We start from the raw sequence: 25,843 nt of genomic DNA on the forward strand, positions 1-25,843 counted from the left end.
TTCGTTAGTATTTTATCTATAGCGTTATTTGAGATGGCAAAAATCTTTGAAATATTTTTCTTTCTTTTTAAAGATTTTATTTATTTATTTATTTATTTATTTATTTATTTATTTATTTATTTGATATATGGAAAGAACAAGCAGGGGGAACAGCAGGCAGATAGAGAGGTTTGATCCCAGAACCCTGGGATCATGACCTGAGCAGAAGACAGATGCTTAACTGACTGAGCCACCCAGATGCCCCTCTTTGAAACATTTATAATATGAGTGTTTAAGAAAAAAACTAAGCATCTACATGGTAAAAACAATGCAGCCACAAAAATCATGTGGTTTTCCAGTGATTTAAGGAATATTTCTAAATAGGCTGCTGATATAAAAAGTAGATGTACTAACAGTACATTTAATGTGATCCAATTTTTGTAAAAAAAAAAATATGCCTGATAAAAAAATACACATTTACTTCAGTAAACTTATTTTTTTAAGGAAAGATAAAGCAGAGAGAGATTGTTATCATTCTTTGGGAACCCAGTCTGCACCAGATAGTGCTGTTCCCAATGCAGCTACTATCCTGGCCATCCTCCATCCCCTCTCTCCTACATCCATCACCCCTCAAAACTTCCCTTTTCTCCAAGGTGGAAGGGGAATTGGGGGGCGGGGGAGGGTGGTGGTGAGGCCTTGACCTCCATGGCCAGGCCACCGCCTACTCATCAATGCCAACAAGGTTCCCTACAAGTCATGGTGCAGCTTAAGGAGGAGCCTTGGAGGCCACCCCAGAATGAGGCACCTGAGCGAGCCGGCCTTGGTGGCTGCAGAGCCACCATATATCACACCTGGACCTCCAGGCCTCTATGGGCAGCTCCTTGAGCAGGTACCTCAGGAGCTCCAGCCACCTGTCACATAATTGCATCACACACTGTGAAAACCTGCATGTCCCCTCCCCATCCCCCAGAAGTGCATGTGCTTTTCAGGACAACTCGGGGCTGGCATGGCACAGGTGCTTCCATGAGGTTGGAGACCTGGCCTGTGCTGCCCCTCCCTGGGCCACCACGTCTGTCTCTCACAAATTTACTGGCTCTGCAGAGGTTACCAACTTATCCTGGGCCTCAGTTTCCACATCTTTATGATAAAAGCATCATTCCTTCCTTCCTGCTTCTGTGTTCTATGGACCAAGTCTTTGGTCTCCTGGGCCCTGCTGAATGGGAGCCTGTGGAATTGGAGGAGAGAAAGCCAGCCTGGGAACCACTTAGAACTGGGTTCTGGGATCCCTGGGTGGCGCAGCGGTTTGGCGCCTGCCTTTGGCCCAGGGCGCGATCCTGGAGACCCGAGATCGAATCCCACGTCGGGCTCCCGGTGCATGGAGCCTGCTTCTCCCTCTGCCTGTGTCTCTGCCTCTCTCTCTCTCTGTGTGACTATCATAAATGAATAAAAATTAAAAAAAAAAAAAAAGAACTGGGTTCTGGTCCAGCATTGCTGGACGAGCCTTTGCAAGTGGCAATAACCTTGGGTTCCTGTTCTCCCAAGTGGCGAACAGTTGTTTTGCAGGTAAAGAGATGACAAAATTAGCAGGGGCACCATCTGGTACATTTTTGTGACTCCCCCCTTCCACCCAGGGCTCTCATTTATTGTTCAATAAACATTCTGCACTTGAAAACAATTCTGTTAGAATACAGGGGAGGTAAAGCTGAAGCTATGGTTTGGGTGGGGCCTGCTCACGAGGCAGTCTTCCATACATGCTTGGAGATGCTGGAGAAAGAACAAAGTAGCCAATCAGAATTTTATTTCAGAACAGATCACCTTCCTAAAGTTCTTTTTTTTTTTTTAAAGATGTTATTTTATTTAATCATGAGAGATACAGAGCAGGAGAGAGAGAGGCAGAGACACAGGCAGAGGGAGAAGCAGGCTCCATGCAGGGAGCCCAATGTGGGACTCCATCCCGGATCTCCAGGATCACGCCCTGGGCTGCAGGTGGTGCTAAACCGCTGCGCCACCTGGGCTGCCCCTTCCTAAAGTTCTTGAGGTAAAAATCCAAGGTGCAGTTGGGATACAGTCGCCAAATAAATACAGACCATCTAGTTACATTGGAATTTCAGATAAATAATGATTATTGTTTTAGGTAAACATCTTTTTTACCTGAAATTCCAATTTAACTGGGCATCTGTATATCTACTTGCTAAATCTGGCAACCCTAAATAAATTGGGGGTGAATTCAGAGAGCTTCAGGGGCTAGAGATGGAGAGAAATCTGCAGGGTAGAAAGCATTGTCATCTACCGAGACTGAGAGGATAGTAAATAGCAGGGTGGTCAGACGGGACATTTGAGCAGTGTGGAAATCTGTTGGTCAATGTCCAGAGCCTGATGAGGTGATGATCATTGATGTCTGGGGACACCAATCTGTACAGTGAGTGATTATCTGGCACAGCTAAGCAGTTGGTGAACAGCTTTGAGAGGAGTCATAGGGGATAAACTTTTCTATTGACATCTGATTGGCTGGGTTTTTTTTGTTTTTTTTTTTTAATGCTAGTGACTGTGTTGGAAATGAAAGGTCCTTTTTTTTTCATGGTCTTCCTCAAATTTTTGCAAGCTGGTGACCTTCTGAAAAAATTGAGAAAATTGCTGTTGAAATAAGCAGGAAGAAGAAAAAAGTGATCATCCATTTTTAGATGTGTTTACAGGCTGTATGACTCAGTGCTGCTTCTGTTAAGAGCAAGTATGTGGTCTTTTTTGGTACTGAGATGCAAACAGAGGAGGCTTGTGGTCTATGCTACTTTCCGTGAATGATCAAGTATTGAAGTAGAGGAGATCTAACTGTACATTCAAAGTGCTTTGCTTATGGAGTCTCTCTTCTCCACTCCACTTTGGCCAGCCACTAGGTTCTATTAGGAATATTTCACTTGTTCAGTATTCTCCTTATCTAAATATTGCACCATGGACTTCTTTGAAGCCAGCTGAGAAAAAAATAAATCTATTTGATTCACAGGAACTCTGGTCAAACAAGCAGATGTTTCTTTGCTGGCTTGTACTTGGTGGGCCATCCCAAATTGTCCCATCACCAGCATTTCTAGCAGCAAATAAAATTCCCTCCTCATGAGCTTTATTCCTAGAAATAAGTGCCTTGGACCCAACTGGAACAGGTACAACAAGAAATAATATTCAGTACTATTCTAAACGGGAAAAGCAGAATTGAGGGCTTTGCCATTTGAGGAAGCTAAGGAAACATTTTGCTATTTACTGAAGTATTTTAGCAAGGCAGACTTTGGCTCAATTTGTGTCACAGTCAGATCATGAATCAGAGAATGATTTCATTGATTTACCCTACTCTTCAGCCTTTTAATGTCTCCATTGATTAGGCAACGGAGATTGCTATGTGGGAGGAATATCATGACAGTAAAATTGAATGTTCTTTTAAAGTGTAATTAGAAAACACCTCTTGAAGAATTTTTGTATGTCAGAAATATTCAAGGACTTTCTTCACTAATATGAAGGCTTTTTAGCTTTGGTTTACTCTTCCCATCCATGCTCACCTGGGTTGACTGAAGGTAGTTCTACAGGTCATGAACAATTTTGAAATTAATGGGGTCACCTGGGATTAAACAGGTGACCAATGCCAAATCTTGATAGGTCACTGGGAACCTCATAAAGATATTGGGGTTACCTGGGATTCCATATGAGGCTCTCGACATTTAGAAAGTAAGCCCTTGGGAAAGGCATGCCCCAGAACAGACCATGAAAACAGCCTGCAGAACAAGGAAAAGCTGAGTTCATATCCCACTTCCTCTATGGAGCTCATTATTTGTTTTCTTTGGTTTTGAGATTTCCTTATTGGGAAAAGGATAAAACCATTTAGAATAATCTACTTGGTAAAGTGATTGTAAAGAATTAAAATAGATAATGTATTTTAAAAAGGCTTAGCAGGATACCGGATACACGAAAGTTGCTTAATATCTGTCCCATTTCCCTGAAGGCAAGGAGGATGTGGAGGATGGTAGAATGGAGACACTGAGGGTTTTCCATCAATCTGTGTGCTTGAAGGTGAAGGTAAGGCTATTGGCTCTTCTAAAACTCAAGGAGAAGCTTGCTCTAAAGGTGACCAGGGGGCTCAGCTCAGTGGTTGAGCATCTGCCTTTTCCTTGGGTCCTGGGATCGAGTCTCAGGTCAGGCTCCTTGCATGGAGCCTGCTTCTTCCTCTGCCTATGTCTCTGCCTCTCTGTCTGTGTCTCTCATGAATAAATATTTTTTTAAAGGTGACCAGGGAGACATGGGATATATCAAAATATAGTCTCAAGTATAATGTACTTGACCCGTGGTTAGGAGTACACACTTCAGACAGATTGACAGACTCTAATACCCATTCTGCTACTTTCTAACTGTGTGCCTTTGGATAAGCTATTAAACTTCTCTGGCTGGTTTCCTTATTTGTAAAGTAGTAATAATGATACCTGTCTCCTAGGGGGTGCAAGAGACCCCTGGTTTTCTTGGCCAACCCAGCTCTTTCCTCCTGAGACTTGATTCCCTCTTCTCAAGGAAGTGCTCTTGTGGCCATGCTTATTCCACCCAAGCATGTTCCCTTGAGACTGGGCAGCACTTGATTTAGGAAGACCCAACCCACTGGCTGGGCTGATAGAACTAGCTTTTCTCTCCTTGGGGCAAGATGAAGGTCATGACAAAAAGTAAGTGCCTAACATGGTGCCCAGAATGTAATGAGGATTCAGTAGGTTTTAAATCCAGAGCAGAGGCAACATTGTGGTATCTATACTTTAACTTACAAAATTTCAGTCCACAGCAGCTATAATGTAGATACTTGGTACAAGCCTAATGGGCATTACAGGGGAAGGGGAAATTTTCCTTAGGTTTTGGAGTGACAGCTCAAACCAAGACAAGCATGATATTCTTGTCTTTATAACCCCTTCATGACAGAGACATTTCTGAATGAAGCATGCATTTATTAATGTTTTCTTTCCCCCACAAAAAGCCTAACAATTCCCATGCCAGAAATTTTAATGTCATGATGTGAGTGTAGGTAGTAGATTCAGATGTAGGAGTGCTTATTTTTAACAAGTCCAATTGGGAAACAGCAGAGGTGAGATACCATTTTTAACCACGCCTCTTTCTCATGCACACCTCTCAGTCTATAGCATTAGCCTCAGGACTAGCTGTTTCCTCACCCCATTCTCAAAAGGTTCAGCTCATTAAATGCAGCAAAACTTACTTGGCAAGGACTACACCTCATTTTTCTCATTAAACCAGAACAGGCACCATGGTTAGGAAAAGATAGGGGTCTTAGCTCCTATGATCATAAGTAGGAAGGGTCTCCATTCCTCATCTCCAAGAAAAGAAATGGTCTCCAAAATAAACAAATACAAAGAAATCCTTTCCTATTTTAATGTTAATGTCAACTATCAACCCATATGGTGAAGACAGAATTTTTACCCATCTATGCATTTTTTTATCTTTCATAGTACTTTCTCTTTTATTTCAACTTCTTATGTCATGGACATGTTATTTCCTTTTTTTCTCTTGCTATTCAAAGCTCAAGGTCAATTTGTTTTTCTTTTATAATTTTTATCCTAATTGAATGTTCTCAGCCAAATGTACCAATGATTTGATTTTTTTTTCATAAGAAAATTTGCCTGCCCACCCACCCTCCCTCCTTCTCTCTCTTTTAAAACAGGAAACTTTCTGGAATCACACAGTGGTGTGATTAATGCACTTCAGAGATAACCTAAAGTTTCCACACATGCTGAAAGATTCTGCATGCTTTGGGGGATAGCAATAAGGACTTAGGGCAAAAACCACTTCTCCAGGGCTATGCACTATGGAGTAGAGTCAATTAGACACAGCATGGCAGTCTCTGTAAACACTTCCCCTTGAGTTACATATATATGTATGTATGTGTGTATAAATGTATAGGTATATGTATAGATGTGTGTGTGTGTGTGTGTGTGTGTGTAATAATCTGTAACCAGCAAGGTATAATTCAGGCTTGTTTTCAAAGGGAGCAACAAGTCCAAATATATAGCTAGTTGTGGCAAAAGACATATAATTAGGCAAAATGGATTTAGGAGTTACATGAAGTCTCAACTGAGCCACTGTGTAAAAAACTAAATGAAGTATTGTGATTGCTGCTCTGGTGTCTAGGAAGAACAGAATATGTGGATAGTGTGTTCTGGGCAAATAAAAGGTAGTTGTTGACAGTTAGGGAGTATAGCTGGCATTCCGTGAGACTTGGACTATGGACTGTTTCACAGTGGACTGTGCTGAGGAATAAAATGTCAGTGGCTAAGGGTGCATGGAGCTCTGTTAGAGATGCGCCCAAAAGAAACGATTTGGTAAATACTATTTTGGAATTATATTTTGAGGAAAAGAAGCGCAGTAGAGAAATTCATATAGTCTGTAATTTTTCAATAGTCATAAAAATTCTCAAAGAATTGTAAACACAAGAGGATACATTATATATTACTATTTTCCCTCTACAAGTGGACTTTTCCAGTCAAGGCAGGTATATTCTGGAGAAGATAACAAGCAAAGTCTATAGTTTACAGAATTTTTCACTAAGAATACTCAAACCAATGACTAAATATTGATGATAAGCCCCCTCATAGGATTAAGAAGCTGAAACTAAATTACCACTTTTTCCTATTTGCAAATAATCTTATTTGCAAATTTGTCTCAAGGCAACTGAATGAAAAGTAGATATTCTTCTCTCTCGACAATCTCCCTGAAATAAATGGGACAAAAAAGCAATTGTCTGAGAGAGTTCCATTTTCTTAAAGAAAACATCCTGGATTAATTGACAAAAGTGCCTATTAGTCCCCATGACACCAATGCTTATGGCATCTGGGGTTTGTCTCTCAGTGTGCAATTTAAATATGTATCCATAAAATCCTTGCCAATAATAACTTCTTGTCTATTGATACTGCGTAGCTATTAAAATCTCTATTAACAATCTCATGTTGGGTTTGATAAACCTTACAGAATATGTTTTCAACACTTCAGACTTACAAGATACTTGCTAGGTAAAGTGGCAAGGACAACAATGAATAGAGTCCCCACCCTTAAACTTACAATCATACAATCACATGACAGAAACAAATATATACCAATAAAATAGGAAAATAAACATGGTTGTTTTGTTGGCAACTTTGCATGTACTTGGTGACTATGCATCAGGATTTTTCCTTTATTTTGATGATAAAATTATTCTGAAGAAGTATATTCAGATTGTGTTACCATTTGAAGTGTATTTGGCTTGAATTATGTATTTGTTAATTAAAGATTTTATTTATTTGTTTCTTTCTTTAGAGACCATGAGTGTGCTTGTGGGTGGGGATAGAGGCAGAGGCTGAGGTAGGGAAAGAATCTCCAGCAGGCTGAGAGCTGAGCCTGGAGCCCAATGCTGGGCTTGATCTCACGACCCCGAGACCATGACCTGAGCCAAAATCAAGAGCTGGATGCCTAACTGACTGAACCACTCAGGCACCTCTACTTGAGTTATTTGAAAGGGAAAATGTTTTATGGAACAGGTATGCCTGTGCAGCTATTAAGATGCTATTATAATGAAGTATTATATAATACTATTAAGCTGATGATAACTTTGGTTCCTATACCATTACAGGCATGGGACACAGCAGAAACTCCTGATTATAAGTCAAATGTAGACCCTTAATGTCTCCCCTCCAAAAACCTATGTAATCTGAAGAAGATAAACAGCTATCAAATAGATTGTCACATTTGACAAACCTTTAAATTCTTCTCAGTAGCTATCTATGAAGTTATCAAATTGCAAATGTCCTGTCTAGAGAAGATACCTCCCTCCCATTTATTTATATATATTGGAAAGCTTTTTGAAGTTGTATGTTCACTAAGGGTGTGGTGACTGAGATAATCTAAGGGGAATGAAAACTTGCAGGAGAACAGATATGATTATAATGTGGTTAGCTTCCGCTTCCTGCTCTAAAACTCTTTTTGAGAAAGAAGTTGTTTCACAGATTCTAAAAACTTTCAGAAATGCCTGAGAGGGCAGGTGGGTTCAGTATAACTTTCCCTAGGTTAAATGAAAGCTCTTTATCCTCGAGCTGGTAATCCTAATACACCTCTGACACAAGACAGATATTCGCTGTTGTTCAGTGAATGTTTATTGAATTAAGGTACTTTATGCACTTTTCTGGTCAACAAACCATTCCTCTTTCCTTCCTTCCAATGGCAGACTACAGAGAAATGTCTTAAATAAAATACATTCATTTGATCTTATCATAAATAATTTTATGACATTATGTCTTAACTCAAGATTAAGACATAAAAACAAACAAGGAGAGTAAAAAATACTCATTTGAAATAACCCATTTATAATTAAAAGTCAGAGCTCATTCTATGGCATGCTCTTGATTTTAGTTCCTACCAAGATGAGACATGTTAGAAAGAGGTTAGTACTTTCTATTACGTTAGTACCAAAGAGTTGTTAGTTTTGAACTGATTAAAACTTTCCTCCAAACTCGAGTATTTATAAACAGAAGTTCTAGTTTGTAAAAATAAATCAATGTTGATCTTGTCAAAGGGACTAGGAATAAGAACAAACACACAATCAAATAAGCAAGTAGAAACTTACTGTATCACGTTGCCTGTTATCTTTCCCTGATATTATCAAGAAGTAGTTCCATGTCAATAGTAACAACAAAACCAGTGGTATCATGTAGAGCTCAAAGTTCCAGACAACAAAGAGAAAGAGCTGGAGGAGGAGAAGAGAAAAAAAGATGAGTCAACTCTGACTTTCATTAAATGGACGCTCTTATCCATACTCCACTTGAAATACACAAAACTAAATGCTTCAGAATGGAAAGATTTATCTTGAAAACAAAGCCTTGAGAACCTGTGAGGCATTTTTCTAAAAGCACAACTGACCCCTGGCAAGTTACTGTTAAGATTTTTACTTTAATTTCAGTGAAGGAAAACTGACATCATTACACTGCCAATGAGGCATTTTTAATTTTTCTCATCTAGTGAAATTATTGTGAGGTTGGACAAAATAAAGTTAAGGGAAAAAAACGGCTGCCAAATAAGCTTCACTACATTGTCAGATATAGCTGATTTATCTGCCTTAATGATAAAGAATGAATCACTGTTTAATATCATGGACTTTTTTTTAATCTCACAAAGTAACATGCATAATAGGCAGATGAAAATACCAAGTTTGCACCAGAGAGTCAAACATCTCACACGATGAATAAAAGCACTGCTACCAATAAGTGTAAAAATAGATTGGCTTAATGCTTAGCATTACCAAAGAAATCAAATAGCTATTTAAAAAATAGAATAACTTGTCAAAGGAAATTTTTAAATGTCTATGTCTATTATCCTTGAAAACTACTGACTCTAAGTATATACATTATTTTTTAAATGTAAGACAAATACTACATTAAGAACTCACCTAGCCTGGCAGGAGGAGCCATTCTAAGAGCATCTGCATTGTAAAGTAAGCATCATAGTGTACAAAGTGTGACTTGCCCTCACCACCTCCCCCCCCCACCACCACCATTCTCTTACAATCCTGAAGAGATCATCTAAATTCTCTGGATCTGTGGCTGCAGCTGTCAAATGAAGCAACGTTAAGTCAAGTGATTTCGTGAGGGTAGTGAAGAGTAGGATTCTACTCCTAATGCTGACTAGTCCCGTAACTTCTGGCACCATCCTCCCCTAAGTTTTTGCCTCTGAAAAACAGAGTGATGTGTATCCACCTGACAGGCTATGAAAATTAAATAGCTGAAATGTGTTAAGATGTCAACACACTGCTTGGTACCCAGTAAGTGCCCCCCAAATATTTGTATTATTGTGCAAATGCTTATCAATACCTTACAAAACTCAGATTGTTAACTAATATCAACTAAGGTCCTCAGGTAATACTTATTCTATTACTGAGAAGTGGAAAGTCATCTGCCTGCCAAGATTTAGGTGAGCCATAGTATAAGTGGGAATTTGATCCAGCTGGTTGGGGTAACATAGATATCATGCATTTAACAGGCCAGGAGGGTTAAGAGCAATGCCCTGAGAACACTCACGTCAGGCACGGCAGCATGGACCATTTGCAGCCTTCTTAATACACTTCAGCCAAGTCTACAGCCTAATAGGATGGCAGAGAAAAGGAACCTGTATAAAGTGGTAGAGAAACCCACGGCCTAAAGGCCAGCAGACAAATTCCAGGCCTCAGAAAGTCATTCTTCCTCAGTGTTTTCACTTCTAAACACAGGTCTGTAGACCCAATAACCTTTATCATCCCTTCCCTAATATTTAAAACAGATTTATGGCATTATTGTGCCATCTTTTTTTTTAATTTTTATTTATTTATGATAGTCACAGAGAGAGAGAGAGGCAGTGACATAGGCAGAGGGAGAAGCAGGCTCCATGCACCGGGAGCCGGATGTGGGATTCGATCCCAGGTCTCCAGGATCACGCCCTGGGCCAAAGGCAGGCGCCAAACCGCTGCGCCACCCAGGGATCCCTGTGCCATCTTTTTTTTAAAAAAAATGTGACATTAAATCCTGATTCTTGGGATATTCATAACCCAGATACACACCAACAAACAATGATTTAGTAGCCCAAGAAATGGCTTTCGGACAGAATTACACGGTAACTACAGATTCAAGTTCCTGAATAAGAAAAATTTCAAATATATCAATGAATGAGACATGAACCTCATCTTTCCTTTCACAAGTAGAAGGATTTCCAGAAAAATAAAATATTTCTATTTAATTTTTTGAAATTTATGCGATATGTATAAAGAGGATACAAATTATAATGGATGGTTATGATTATTCTATTAAAATATAGTTTTAAAAAGATAATTCTTTATTCAGGAAGTGAATTAAGGCAAATTTGACAGATATGAACACATGTAAAAGGGAAAATTATTTTTGGCTATAATCCATATTAATTCTTTACACATTTATTTGTAAAATTTAGGTAGTTACTAGAATATAAGTTCTTTAAGGATAAGGACTTTTTCTTTTTGATCATGGTTCTATCCCAGAGTCCAGAACAGTGCTTGGAAATAAAAGGTGTTCAATAAATACTTGCCACATTAATGAATAGGTACTAGGTTCCCAAGTCTTTTTTTTTTTTTTTAAGATTTTATTTATTTATTCATGAGAGACACAGGCAGAGGGAGAAGCAGGCTCCATTTAGGGAGCCCAATGTGGGACTCGATCCTGGGACTCCAAAATCACACCCTGGGCTGAAGGGAGGCTCTTAACTGCTGAGCCACCCAGGTGTCCCCCAAGTCTTTTAACATAAATCTACCTAATTGTCTTAGTAAAAGTACTATATAGCCACTATATAACATCAGGTAACTTTGTGAAAATATATTCAGAATTACAACCTGGGATGCCACTAACCAATTTCTCCCTGAGGCACATAAAGTTTCTCTTTCCATTCTGGCCACACACTCATAATCCATCTTGTGTATTGTGTTTTGACCACCATCTTTCCTTTTGGACTTTGTTATATGTTTGCCTCTTCTGAGGATGTTCACTTGACTTGGTGTGTTCTGGACTCATGGATGGACTCAGACGATTCTAAAGCTAAGTATCACCAACTGTATTTATTTTAAATCTATGTTCCATTCTGTAATGTCCACCCACTGGTGTCAGAGTTCTGATGTCACCCAAAATAAAGTTACTTGGAATGTCTATGTGTTGGAGTTAGTTGGAGGATAGGTATGGCATAGAATAAACTTTCTAGATGATAACTAAGTAATCAAGACACCTATCATGCTTTTTTCTTCTCTAGATACAACATCACTAGTCGCTTAAAGAACCAGTCCACAAGGTATGGTTTCTGGGCACATCTCTATTGCGGACATCATCGTCTCACCATATCCAAATCCATACAGTAATAGCTTTCTTAAAATACAGCACTCAGAACTGACACAACACATCTAATTGATACCTGTGGTATTTATGGCTTAACAACATGGGCACCAGAATACAGGATGAGGAGAAATATAGAAAAGAGGGAAAAAAAGGGTAGAGTTATATTAGTTTCATGGATCCTGGCAGTGGAAAAATAATCTTCCCTATTTTGTGTTAACAATCTAGTATTTGGGTAACTAAGTATGGAACCTCTGCTGTTGATAATATCTTTTTTTTTTTTAAGGAAGAGAGCTTTGAATAAATTCTAAATACAAAAGCACTCATTTTTTTCTTCCTCAATATCTAACTGGAGATTTTAAAATATCAAATTAATAAAGAACAAATACCGATTAACAATAAAATATACTTACTGAACATTTACTATGTACTATATGCTACATAATAGTTGATGTTCAAAATTAGGATATGACATGGTCTCTTCGGATTGCTAGGAATCACTAAGGAAAAAAAGCAATGATTCACTATAGTATTAGTGATGATTATAATACTTGTTAGCAGGAGAGGATCCTCTAATAAAGAGTGCCCTCAGAGGAGGAAGAGGGTCATCTAGCTTTTAGCCAAAACAATATAGGATCTATCCTTGGTCCTGATTCCACTTATTCCTAAATTTGAGGGAAAAAACTCAGATATAACAGGCTAAAATGGGGTGGGAAAAGAAATCAAGGAATAATTTAAAAAAGAACCCCTGACACATTCACAGAATATAAATACAAACCATAAAAGTCTTAGTATTTATCCTGACCCATACTGCCAGAACCCAAACTGAACCTGGTCCAAGTTTCTGACCCACAGAGTCATCACTCAATAAATGGTAGTTGCCTTAAGCTAGCTAATTATGGAGTGGTTTGTTATACAGCAAAAGTTAACTGACACATATTCTTTTTCCAAGAAGACAATAGTATAGAGTAAATATGGTCTGGACCAGAGGACTAAAAAGTGGTTTTAGTTCAATTTCTATTCGATCATCACAGGACCATGAGCACCTCAGTCATCCTTTTTTATTTGAGTCTATTATTTTTCAAATGGAAATGGTAACACCTGCCTTTATTACAAGTTTGGCTATGGGGAACAACTCCTGTAATGTATATGAAAGCACTTTATCACAAAGTGCTCAATAAGTCTAAGTATTATCAATTTAATGCTTTTCATATTTAAAATTGTTTCTGAAAAATTAAAAAACATATAAACTAATACTCCAGGAATGGTCAATACCATAATTCCCCTTTAAGCAGTTATAGAAGACGGATGGTGTTTCTTCGAGGGATTTGTATGTGAAAGGGGTTTGTTGGAAAGAAATCATAAGTGTTAAATAGAGGGATTGCTGTTATAATTTTTGCTAATAGTTGAAACAAGAAAAATCCAGGTCCTTACATAAACTCATTATTTCTAGTAAATAGCATTAACACACATTGCAGATTTTGGCAACTCCAGACTTAAATTAGGTTTTTAAACGTTAACCATTTTTAATGGCCTCATACCCCAGATATAAAAGAATCTCGTTCTGAACTAGCAGGTTTTGGATTATCAATTCCTGTATATATTTTTAAAATTTTAAATCCAAATACCTTTTATCTAAATCAATGTTACCTCGCCTAGGATATTAGCATCAATATTGCAGAATGCAATTATTTGGTGTCTATTTGGGCTAGACTTGAAAAGCAATCTAAATTTTAATCATGACTATTCAGAGTGGCTTTTTTGACAATTTATAATTTACCGAAAGGTAAATAATGTAATTCATCCTAACAAATGTCATATATCACATTATATAAAATGAACTTTAGAGGAAAAGTCCTGAGAGGCAGGCTGAGAAGGCAGGGACTACTGTGTTTATTTTGCAAATGGGTAAACTGAGTCTCAAGTTTGAGACTTGCCTACAGACACCTGCTACTGAGTAGCAGAGTCAAGTCTTCTGATTCCTAATCCAGTATATTTTTCCACCAGTACTTCACTGCCTCTAAGGTGAAGGATTTTATGGTGAATATTGATGCTCTAAAGTTATCAGTTATTTACGGACTGCTCATTCAATTTGTAGATTTTCTGTATGTCTATTTCTTTCCTTCCTCTTGCTCTGGGATTACTACTTTTACATCAGTGCAAAGAAATGGAATACCACTTCTTAGGTGTTCTGATAAATGTTTCACATGGCAGAGAGGTCAACAACTAATGGTCAAAATGAGGTTTGCAGAGCCCAATTTCATTCTTCTCCTTTCTCACTATCTCGCATGGTTCTGAATAATCAAAAGTTGGCTATTCACAGGGTTTCTATCAAATGGGGTTTTCTTCTGTCCAAACTTTTTAGAAAAGGTTAGCAAGGTGCCTGTAAAGCCAGAGATTAGAAAATGAATGAGCCAATTACATTTTTACAGAAAAAAAAAAAAAACAACCTTACTTTTTCACCCAAAGGTTAAACAAACAAACAAACAAAAAAAAACCCTTAGAAGTTAAGTGAAGGTGGGCTAACTAAGGCTTCTCACTTGTATTTAAGCAAGGCAAATTATATAAAGTAGAGTGAATGATTCAAAATATTAAGATTTTAGAGTAACATCATTTCTTAGGAGGTGTAAGACATGTATATTTTTCTTTCTTTGAGCCTGGGGTCTTAAGAGTCCCAGGCAGGACAGGGCCATTCACATCATCCCATCAATTGATGCTCTCATTGAAGTGCAGTGGAAGATGCCTGCATTCAATGATCATTCAGTGCAACACATGACAGTGTCCCTGGGGGAGCACACTTCAAAAAAATCATTTAAGTTGGAATATTGAATATCCTATTCTTTTGCAAACTACAGTATATTTTAAAAAGAAATCTCATCCAAAATGATTAACACTTCCTACTGTTCAGGAAAAAAGCCTGCCCTTTCAGACTAACAGCTGTGGATCATTAGCTCTCCAGTGATGAGATGTGTTTGATGAGTATTTTTCTTTCTAATTAAGAGATGAGATTCTCTATTTGACTGTCTCTTCAGAAAGAAGTGAAGAAAAAATTCTCTGCCTACATGGAAAGGCCCTCTCCTACAAAACAATTAATTATTTCACGGCCTTTTTAGAAAATCCTTTTCCTCCCTAATTTCAATTCATTTTTTTCTTAAACTTAACACATTCACATTCAGGCCTTCACAGTATTAACCCATTTTTCACCCAGCATTCCCTCTTGGATGTTTTCTTATTTGTTTCATCATCCAATAATATCTATTTTAGGTAAAAAAGAATGAGGAAATGTATCCAAAGTACATATATGCTTAACCTAACTGAGAATATCTGATACGGGAATATTCTCTGACATGAGAGAGGCCTCAAATTAGAAGGATAATAAATACATAACATTTGTCTGTTGGACTAGGCAGTAATTTAATACAAACCAAAACTACAATAATAAAAAACTTTAAGGTGCTTAGAAGTATATTAAAAAACTGCTTATGGTAATTAATCCTTCAAAGGAAACTATTTCAATTCTACGAATAAGACTAGCCTTAAAAGAAAGCTAGGGAGGGTAAAGTGGGACCTACAAATACAGCTTTTCTTTTTGAAAAGCCATCAGCAAGGTTATCAAAATTTTGAATTAAAAATATGATTCAAGAGCATAGAAAGTGTCCTTGGCAAATAATCACATCAAACACTTTGTTAAATCCTTGTAGGTACAGGGAGAGAAAGGAGGCAAGGAAGGGAAGAGGGTCATTCCTCCCCCCTGGTTCATTTGGAAATACTTGGGGATATTTTTCACTGCCCAGTGGGGTGGGAGAGTGGGGATATTGGCATTTAGTGGGTACAGCCAGTGTGTGAAACACCCCCAACTATGTAGAAGAATCTTGCCCCGTGAAAAATTTTCCTGACCCCAATGCTACCAGCACTCCTCTTTGAGAAACATTGCCAATTCTCTCGCATAGCCAATAGACCATCCTCAACTTAGCAAAGAAATGGTATGCACATAAACAAATATTTACAGAATGGGGCACCTGGGTGGCTCAGTTGGTTTAGCACCCTACTCTTGGTTTTGGCTCGGGTCATGATCTCAGGGCTGTGGGACTGAGAACCATGTCAGGCTCTGTGCACTTAGCTCTGCACAGGTCTGCTTGGGATTCTTTCTCCCTCTGTCCTTCCCTCAGCTCTAAGTAAATGAATAAATAATCAAATAAAGTCTTTTTAAAAAAAGTGTACAGAAGAAGGGTAGATGTTTTTCCCATGGCATGAATTCTGACCTAAGGATTTAGGGTGAGACAGTAGTATTAGAAAAAAACTTCACTCAATCATTACTGTTTGCTCTAGACTCTTTCTCACCATCTATTAACATTTAACATTTCTTAAAAACATGAAGAACACCTGGCTGTTAACCCACTCTGCCCATTTATTCTGACTTGGATTAAGTCAGACTCCACACATCATCATTCTTCAGAACTTCATCTTCTGGGAAGGGGGTGGTTTTGCCTTGATTTAAATAGCCAGATGGCATCACCACCTGCTCTAAGGTCTTTATATCTGGTTGGTTCCACTGAAGCCTTTTGTACCACCTCCAATGAAAAGAGAAGATATACAAAATGAACCTGATTAATCCCCAGCATATTGACAGCTTTTCAAGGTGGTTTTAAAGAGATGTTGCTCTTTTGAAGAGAGTTTTTGCTTCATTCAGACTGTTTTCTAAAATAAACAGCAGGGAAATGGTGACAACCTTAGACCCACTGGATTGCTCTAACTTCTTTTGCTGTTTTCTGGGATCACTACACAACAATAAAGGAGCCTTACTATGTTCAAAAGAGCCTCATACAGATACTCATATACAGGGGCTTCTCTTTCCTTCTTTCAACTAGAATGAAAAGCTGAGACACCTGCACCCCAGTGCTTATAGCAGCCATGTCCACAATAGCCAAACTGTGGAAGGAGCCTCGGTGTCCATAGACAGATGAATGGGTAAAGAAGATGTGGTTTATGTATACAATGGAATGTTACTCAGCCATTAGAAACGATGAATATCCACCATTTGCTTCAATGTGGATGGAACTGGAGGGTATTAGGTTGAGTGAAGTAAGTCAATCGAAGAACAACAATCATTATATGATTTCACTCATATGAGGAATATAAGAAATAGTAAAAGGGATTATAGGTGAAAGGAGAGAAAATGAGTGGGAGAAATTAGAGAGGGTGACAAAACATGAGAGACTCCTAACCCTGGGAAATGAACAAGGGAGAGTGGAAGGGGAGGCAGGCAGGTGATGGGGTGACTGGGTGATGGGTACTGAGGGGGGCACTTGATGGGATGAGACCTGGGTGTCATACTCTATGTTTGCAAATCGAACTCCAATAAAAATACATATATATGAAAAAATAGAATTAGAATTGAGAAGACTCCTTTACCGCTTTCTTTTTGAGTAGTTTCAACCAGACACCAAACTGACAAGACTGTTGATTTACTGTGTTTTGTTGTGCTGTGAGTGGTTTGTGCGTTTAGAGCAAAAAAATCAAAACTCACTTTCTACGAAATGATCCCTTATATTGATTAGGCAAAATAGATCAAGAAAAACATCTATCTCTTTTCTGATGACAGGAGGAATATATGGTTAGGAGTAGGAAAAAAAAAGATTGGTTGGTGTGTTGGTAGAATTTTGAGTTGAATGTATATATAACTTAGGTTGTTATTTGCTAATAGTGTTGAAAAGGTATTGTTTCTCCAGATTCCTATAGACTACTTATAAATACAAATCAGAAATACAAATCAGTAACTCATAATTATTTTGTGAAATTGTACAATAGGCTTTTGAAGTTGCTTCCTGAAACTTAAAGTCCACAATCTCAGTACAACCTATGCCTTTTTGAAAAGCACAGCTTGACTCCATCTATTAAAGCACATGTGACAACTAGATCGAACTCATTTGAAGATGTCTTACATACGATTCACAGAAACACCTACTGAAGAATCTCCACAACAAAATGGACCCAAACAACCTCAAAGACGGTGCTATCAACCAATCATAGCATAATGCACACTACTTCCCCTGATGGAGATATTATATCAATAGAACCTGCCAGCCAGGAGGCTTGGGAAGTTATTTATTTAGATTTTTTTTTCTCTTTCAGCTTACAACTTGTACTGATATTTCATGTCATTTTTATCAAAGTCAGAGATGAAAGGCTCTGGCTTTGCTTTGAGAACACTGACAACTCCAAAATGTAAAGCCCAGAGTATGTCCAACTGGAGCATCACATCAACCGCACATGAATAACTGATAAGAAATCCCTGCAATGTTGTTGAGTCTAATGTTAGTAAAAGTTGGGATGTAGAATGAAAGTGACAAATGCTTATAGATGCCTGGAGAATGTTGATTCTCTGGGGTCTCTTTCATTAGAAATTAGTACATTCCCCAGGAATTTGTAATGCCTGCCATAGTACCAAATATAGTTATGTTTTTAGTTTAATAGCCTTATTAATCACAGAAGTTCTGCTCATTCGAAATCAGGTGGCATGCAAAGTCATTCTTGCAGATTACCGATCAACACATGTTTACTGTATTGTTTAAAATGACCAAATATGAATAATAAAGAGGAATTGATACTATCTGGTCCACGAAGAGGTTGTTGAAATCAAGTAACAATGCTCTAAAAAAAAGTACTGAAGGACTATTCCAAAGAAACATAGAAGAACATGTTAAGGGTGTTAGGCTCATTGAAGCTTGTCTTTCTCTAGTGTCCCGTTTCTCTAGGCTGCAGCTGGATCTGAAAGGACTTGTGACTGTCCCACTAGTAGAGGTAAAGAACGTTCCGTGCTTTAACTTAAAAAGAAGTGCTTTAATATTGGCTCTCTATTTAGTTTTGTCTTTTATTAATGCCCCCAGTGCCAATGAAAAGGTATCTTTTATTTTTGTGATGTTCAAGTCATTATATAATATTCTGATAGCTCTCTCAATTCTTAAATGATTATTTAACAAATTAAAGGATTAAATAAGTAAATAATATCATTTGGGGATAAGGTCATACAAATGTGCAATTTTTATATATTTCTATGTATTTTATAAATATTATTTGGAGATACTGTCATACACATATGCCATTTCTATATGTTTTCTAGGCTTTTGAAGTGCTGTAAAGGTTAATTAAGGCTTATTAAAGACAGTCACTTTATTTTTATATATTTTTTATATAAAATAAAGTTTTATAACGTTTAAAGTTTTAAAGTTTTTTAAAAATGTTTTAAATGTTTTTAAAGTTTTTAAATGCTTATTAAAGTTTTTAAATGCTTATTAAAGACAGTCACCTTATATATTTATATATATTTATGTGTATATAAAAATATATAAAAATATATATTTATTTTTAAAGATTTTGAGAGAGAGAGAGCATGCAATACATGCATGAGTGGGGGGAGGAGCAGAGGGAGAGGAACAAGCAGACTCCCTGCTAGGTGAGGAGCCTGATGTAGGCCTCCATCTCACAATCCTGAGATCATGACCTGAGCCAAAATCAAGAGACCAATGCGTGACTGACTAAGCCACCCAGGTGCCCCATCTCTTACATTTTTAGATAAATGAATCTGTTACCATTACTATTTTTGGAGTACATTCTTGATCAACTCCCTTCTTTGTGTGTGTAAATGCTATAACTAGACTTACGAATCTGATACCAATGTTTGCTGATGTACAAAATGTAAAATTTTCCTTAAGCTTGAAATCTGGCTTTAAAGCTATCTCCATCATGAACAGGTACAATATTTAGGGCAACAGCTGGCACTTCAGTTGCTCATGGGGGGAAACTCCCTCTGTTCTACATACTGTGCCAGAAAATAGGATACCCAGCCAAACACATGTTAGTAAAGTCTGTGATACAAGTTACTTTAAAAATTAGTACTGTAGTCTTTATACTCCCCATTCTATGTCACTGAACAGTAATGCCTTTAAAAAAGCAGATGATCAATTACGGTGACTGCTTTTTTATACAGCAGCTGATGTGCAGAGGGTTGCTCTCTGCCAAATTTGGGGATGTCTGGGACCATTATGATTCATTTCCACTCAAATTATCTCACTCAGACTTATTCAACTTATCATGAATATCTTCCCTGGGCTACTGATTTCTGATCTTTCTTTTTTATCCTTCACAATATAACCTAGCGGTTACCGTTGGTGATTTCTTTGTCCAGATTTAATATCTTCACTTCAATCTTAAAATCACAGAGCCAAAATCAGAAGGTGCATTTTAAAATATTCACCTTTATAAATATATTTAAGACCTAATAATATCATATATTTTAGCTTTTTTAGCAGCTTCTGAAACTTCATCTCCCATTCTGTCTTCTAATTTTCTAATTTTCTCCTTCACTGGTCTCATTCCCCCCAATCCCTCTGTTCTGGAAAAACTTCAAGAGTTATGTTTAGCAGCTCTAGCTATGTCTGAACATTTCTCTTTGCAATTCAAATAATCATCTTAGGCTGATTTTAACAGCCTCTTTACTCCATTCCATCTTTTACCCTTGCTGTGTAATGTTTACTGATGAATGCCTTTCTCCCATTTCTTAACAGATCTAAGTGGTGTAGTTACCGCACGGGAAGCCTAGAGGTTTGAGCGCTAAGTAGACATTTCTCTTGGCTATTTTCCACACCTCCAAACATTCTCTTAAATGCAACAGGGCTTGTGTTTCAGTGGTAACAGAAGTTATCAGAGAACACTAGTTTAGACAGCAAGCAAGCTGAACTCCAACTGTTCCAACAGCCTGACTTTTACAGTAAAAGGAAAGGCCCTGGGCCAAGACCACTGAGATGAGCAGGTATTTTTAGTTCACTTGTAGGCCAGCTCTAATGTAATTCTGAAATGTTTTCTTCAAACCAAACCCAACTTTTTCAGGGCTGTCCAAATCTGTTTTCTTTTATAGCAAGTACAAATTCTTGGAGCAAGGGAAGCATGCGTATCATTTGCAATGCTGCTGCATGTCTATGGTGTTGATGCCCGATGGCTCAAATTAGTCCGCCAAGCAGATGAGCGCATTGTAATTAGCTCTTGTCAAACTGTTAGAGATACAAAAACCATTTCCACTGTAATAAAATTTATGAAAAAGAAAAATCTCTCCTATCATTTTCAGCCAAAATAGTTCCTGAAATGTCTGGTAGTTTAGGATTCCAGAGTTCTAAAAGAAGGCCATTTCATTTTCAGAAAAGCTTTCACTTCACTGACACAGAGATGCTGACATGTATTATCTTTCAGGCATTTTTTGTTGCTGTATTTGATTGCCTGTAAAACCTCATTTCTAAAAATAACCTGTTGGGAGTGGACACGTTTTGTTGAGCCACATGGTACTGATGTATGATTCTCAACAAACATTTATACTTCAAGTATTTTTTGAATCAAAACTTTCTGGCTTTTTCTATCAGTGTATTATTACTACCAGTTTTGCTGAATAACTAAATATTGTATTCTCTTAAGAGGATGCTAAGGAGGCATGATCATAGGTTCAGATGGGATAACTCTGAGGTTAAGCTCTTGTGTGATGATCATCAGTTTCTTCCAGACAATCTATTTGGATATTCATTATTGGGATAGTGACTCAAAGACTACTTTGCTCAGTATTTATATACAAGGTTCAGGAGGGTTCTTGAGCTCTCTGGAATTTAATGTCCTCTCAAAGAAAAATATAGGTGGCTACTTTAAAAAGTAAATTTAAATACTAACCAAAAGATAAATCAGTTTGGAATTAGGTCAGATACACCAAAAAACTGCTCCCTTCTACTTGCCTTCAGAATCTTCCCAGAAATATCTTTAAGTATATGCGCGGAAATTAGCAGGGTGCTATAAATGAATCTATCTTTAAAAGTAATAAAATTACCATATACAAAACTTAATACAAAATTGATCATGGAGCTAAAACTATAAAACTCCTAGAAGAAAACAAGGAGAAAATAGTTTGGCCTTGGGCTAGGCAAAGAATTCACAGAAACAGCATCAAAACATGATTTAAATATGCATTTAAAAATTAGACTTCATAAGAGTTAAAAACTTTTGTGATTCAAAAGATGCTATTAAGAAAATGGAAAGACAAGCCACATGCTGGGGGAAAAATTGCAAATCATATATCCGATGTAGGACTTGTATCCAGTGTATATAAAGAACACTTAAAAATAATACAAAGATAAAACCCAATTAAAAAATGGGCAAAAGATTTGAACAGACATTTTACCAAAGAAAACATATGAATGGCTAATAAGCATATAAAAAGATGCTCAACATCATTAGTCACTAGAGAAACGTAAATTAAACTGCAAGGCCACACTGCTTGATTATATGGATATAATCAAAGCAGAAAATACTGAATGGTCAAGAATTACAGAAACTGGAACTCTCATAAAATGCTGATGGGGGTGTAAAACGGTGTAGTCACTTTGGAAAAAAACAGTTTGGTGGTTTCTTAAAAAGGTAAACAAACCTAAACTTAACATAGGAATCAACACTTCTAGTTCTCACCGAAAAGAAAACATAATGCCCACATAAAGCCTTGTACATGAATGTTTATTTATAGCAGCATTATTCACGATACCTCCCAAATGAAAACAACCCAGTTTATAACCCGGTGAGTGGAAAACGAAAATGTGCCGTATCCACACACTGGAATACTACAACAATAAAAAGACGACACTTCTGACACATTCTGTGTCATGGCCTCAGAATCATTATGCTAAATGAAACAAGTCAGATGTACAAGGACTACTTTTACACCATTCTATTTATGAGTTCTGGACATTATGAAGTGTCCAGAAAAAGCAAATCACTAGAGGTAGAAAACGGACTAGTGGTTGCTAGAAGCTGGAGGTGGGAGTGAATGTAATTGGCATGAGTGATCTTTTTGGGATGATGGTTGTACAACACTGTAAATTTACTAAAAATCAGTAAATTATACATTTAAATTGGTGAATTTATGGTATATAAATTAAAAAATATAAAATATATATATAATAAATAAATATAAATATAAATATATATATATATATATATATATTATATATATATAATAAAAATAGTTTAATTTCTGTGGAGGTAAATTCCAAAACACAGAACTGAGAACTAGTAGGCTTAGGCAATGAATGATCATAGATCTTAAATGTACCTTGCTCATACTCTTGAAATGTTTAAAATGCTAGTGAATAAGACTATCTATATGACGATTCTTTGGACAACTGTTGCTCCTTTGAGTTCAGAGAAATTTTGCAAAGACTTAAAAAATGGTTAAAGCAAACATCAATCTCATTGTTAATTATAATGGGCAAAGCAAGGTCCCAGAGGCAGGCAATGAAGATAGTAATAAAATACCACCACCCTAAGGTGAGACTATTATGCAGCAATTGTAAATTCCCATGAGTAATACAATCAATTTGGGAAAAGAAAATGTTGAGTTCCTTATCCTATGACTAGGAGGTTACTGACAGGATGAGAAAAAGATTCCAAGGAGTCTTCTCCAAGAAAGTCTAATGAAAACTTGAAGATATGAAAAAAAAATAGAAAAGGAAGGAAGGATAGCAGAGAGCAACAGGCTGAAAAAAGTTAAATAGGGCAAAACAGAAGCAAAACTTAGTGCAGGACGATGAGGACAGGGCAGGCAAGGGCAACCTCCCTGGTCAGAAGAAAGCACTACTGGATAAGTCCAACAATGTTTTCTACTTGGTAATTGTGCTGGGGAGCCCTTTTACTTTGGGCTCAGAGTCTTTGGTTTTCATGTGAATTCCTTAGTGATGGCTACTGTCAAGTTACCTACAGTACCACCTATTAGGAAATGAAACTTCTCACTGCCCCCACCGCTCCCACATCCACCAATATGGCAGGAAAATGTTGAGGCATTTGTTTTATTTTTCTGGTCAGCAATAGTCAGCAGCTCCCTTTGGTTGGTTGGGTTTGTTTTTCTCAGTATATTACATCAAGAAAATAGAAATGAAAACTGCTGAACGCAGCAGGAAAAGTGAAATAAATCTGAAAACTGCTTCCAACTGTTTTTACTTGAGCACTTCTAAAACTCTAAGAAAATTCTCTATCTTCCTAAACTACTGCACACTTTTCTTAAAAAAATTTTTTTTTTTCCAGAGTAAAGCTTAATCCACATGTGTGCAAGTTAAATAACTTCTATCAAGCATGGCAAAGCAGGTGAGCCCTGGCAGATTTCCCATTGTTTTTACAGCCATGTTCTCCATCTATCAATTGCTGCAATCTAAACTGGCTCCCTGTTCTGCTGTCATTGCCGCAGAGGGACTATCTCCCAGGACGACAGGTGTGGCTTTGTCCTCTAAGTGAACGACACTGGGTTGAATCCAGCTCACCTTTCAGAGGTTCACTGTTGTGGCAACATTGCCTTTCTTTCATTTATGTGGTTGCCTTTCAGACATGTTTGACCACACTTCTGTCCAGAAGTGTTTGTCACATTTCTTGCTCTAATGAAGTCATCGACTCAGACGCAACTCTGGACTCAGTGTTTACTGGTGTCATAAAGACGGACGACATGTGTCTCTTTCCTAGCGATAGCTTGATCTGGAGGAGGCAGATGGAGGTGTATGGCTTCTAACTATCAACCAGAAAGGGGCACCTCGTTGCAAGTCAGAGCAAAAGTAAAAGGGATGGGGCTGGTGTCAAAGAGAGGGCAATATACTCACTGAAAACAAAATACATATCACACCAATTATCATGGATCCTCTGGATTGTTTATAACTATGTGTCTCTCTTCTTTATCCCTAGTCTATGCAAAATAAAGGGTAACTGGCATACAGATAGAGAGGCAGAGCCTAAAAAAGGAACACTGTGAAAGATTGAAAAGGGCCGAAAATGTGTTCTAAGATTTCTCTTATACAACAATTTAGTCTTTTTTTTCTATTGAGAAACTTTATGGATAATGAGAGCCCCAAAACAGCTGCAACATTTTAGTACTCAGAATAAAATAGTTTATGTATAAATAAATTTACCAAGTGTGTGTCTGGATATAACAGAAGACATGTGTATATAAATTTATATTGTATCTATAGCTATACATACTTTTCTTTATTCATCCCATGGGAAGTGTGTATCCATTAACTATAAAGTGATTATTTATGGACCCTTCCCCCTCAACTGTAGAATGGAAATATCAATTATAATATGAAAGTTCATTAAATGCTCTTAATGATATAGTTTATCTCACTTCTTAGGAAATAATTTAACATGGGATTAATATCATGCTATTAATATATTTAAGAAATTTTATTATTTTGAAACCTCAATAGGAACTGAAAATGAAGGCAGCTTTAAATAATGTTAATTAAATAAAATTATCACCACGGAAGAGTAATTATATCTAATTCTATGTCCCAAGAGACCATTTAACTTTTTTCACCTTCATAATTTTTAATTATTTTTTATTCCCATACTGCAGATAGGAAAATTAAGTTGAGGGTAAAGCAAGCATTTTCTGATATAATTTTAAAACTCTACTTCATGATCTTATTTCCAGAAACAAGATGGTAAAGTTTGACAGGATTTTAAGACAATTTTTGTAGCCTCTCTTCCAGATCATTTGAAAAGATGTATTTTTAAAGCTTGTTAAATGTAAAAGAGTATTCCAGTATTATGTGACTTAAATGCATCATTTTATTAATCTGCCTTAAGAAGTTCTCCTTCCCCATTTTAAGATCCACTTTAAAGACTGTGTTAAAGATAAAAGGTGTCAAAGATAAGAAATGTAGTTGATAACTGGTACTGAAAACCTGTAACAGAGAAATCTTATACCTTGCTGAAAACCTCTTATCTTCTCACACCTTCAAGACTCACCCCGTACCTTGGCACAGCTAAAATGTATCTGGCCTACTATACAGAAGTAGTTGAAATCTGCTACTATCATAACCTTTCAATTCCACCATCTTTTTGACCATTACAAGGGTATTAGTGTCCTGATGCACTGGTTATCTAAAAAAGTATAGTGATGATCCCTCTTCTGGGGGGTA

General features: G+C 37.2%; 1 protein-coding gene across 6 annotated transcripts in view; it reads right to left on the reverse strand.

Moving 5' to 3' along the window:
* MCTP1 (multiple C2 and transmembrane domain containing 1) overlaps nucleotides 1-25,843 on the reverse strand; it is a 346,039-nt gene that overhangs the window by 89,746 nt on the left and 230,450 nt on the right. For 4 of the 6 annotated variants that reach the window (XM_055312900.1, XM_055312898.1, XM_055312897.1 and 1 more), the window contains one exon: nucleotides 8,603-8,722. The exons of the other annotated variants lie outside the window; for them this stretch is intronic. In XM_055312900.1, the coding sequence (XP_055168875.1) occupies nucleotides 8,603-8,722 (120 nt within the window). The remainder of the gene's footprint in view (nucleotides 1-8,602; nucleotides 8,723-25,843) is intronic. 6 annotated transcript variants of the gene reach the window in all.

This window comes from Nyctereutes procyonoides, unplaced genomic scaffold, assembly GCF_905146905.1.
Source record: "Nyctereutes procyonoides isolate TBG_1078 unplaced genomic scaffold, NYPRO_anot_genome, whole genome shotgun sequence".
NCBI lineage: Eukaryota > Metazoa > Chordata > Mammalia > Carnivora > Canidae > Nyctereutes > Nyctereutes procyonoides.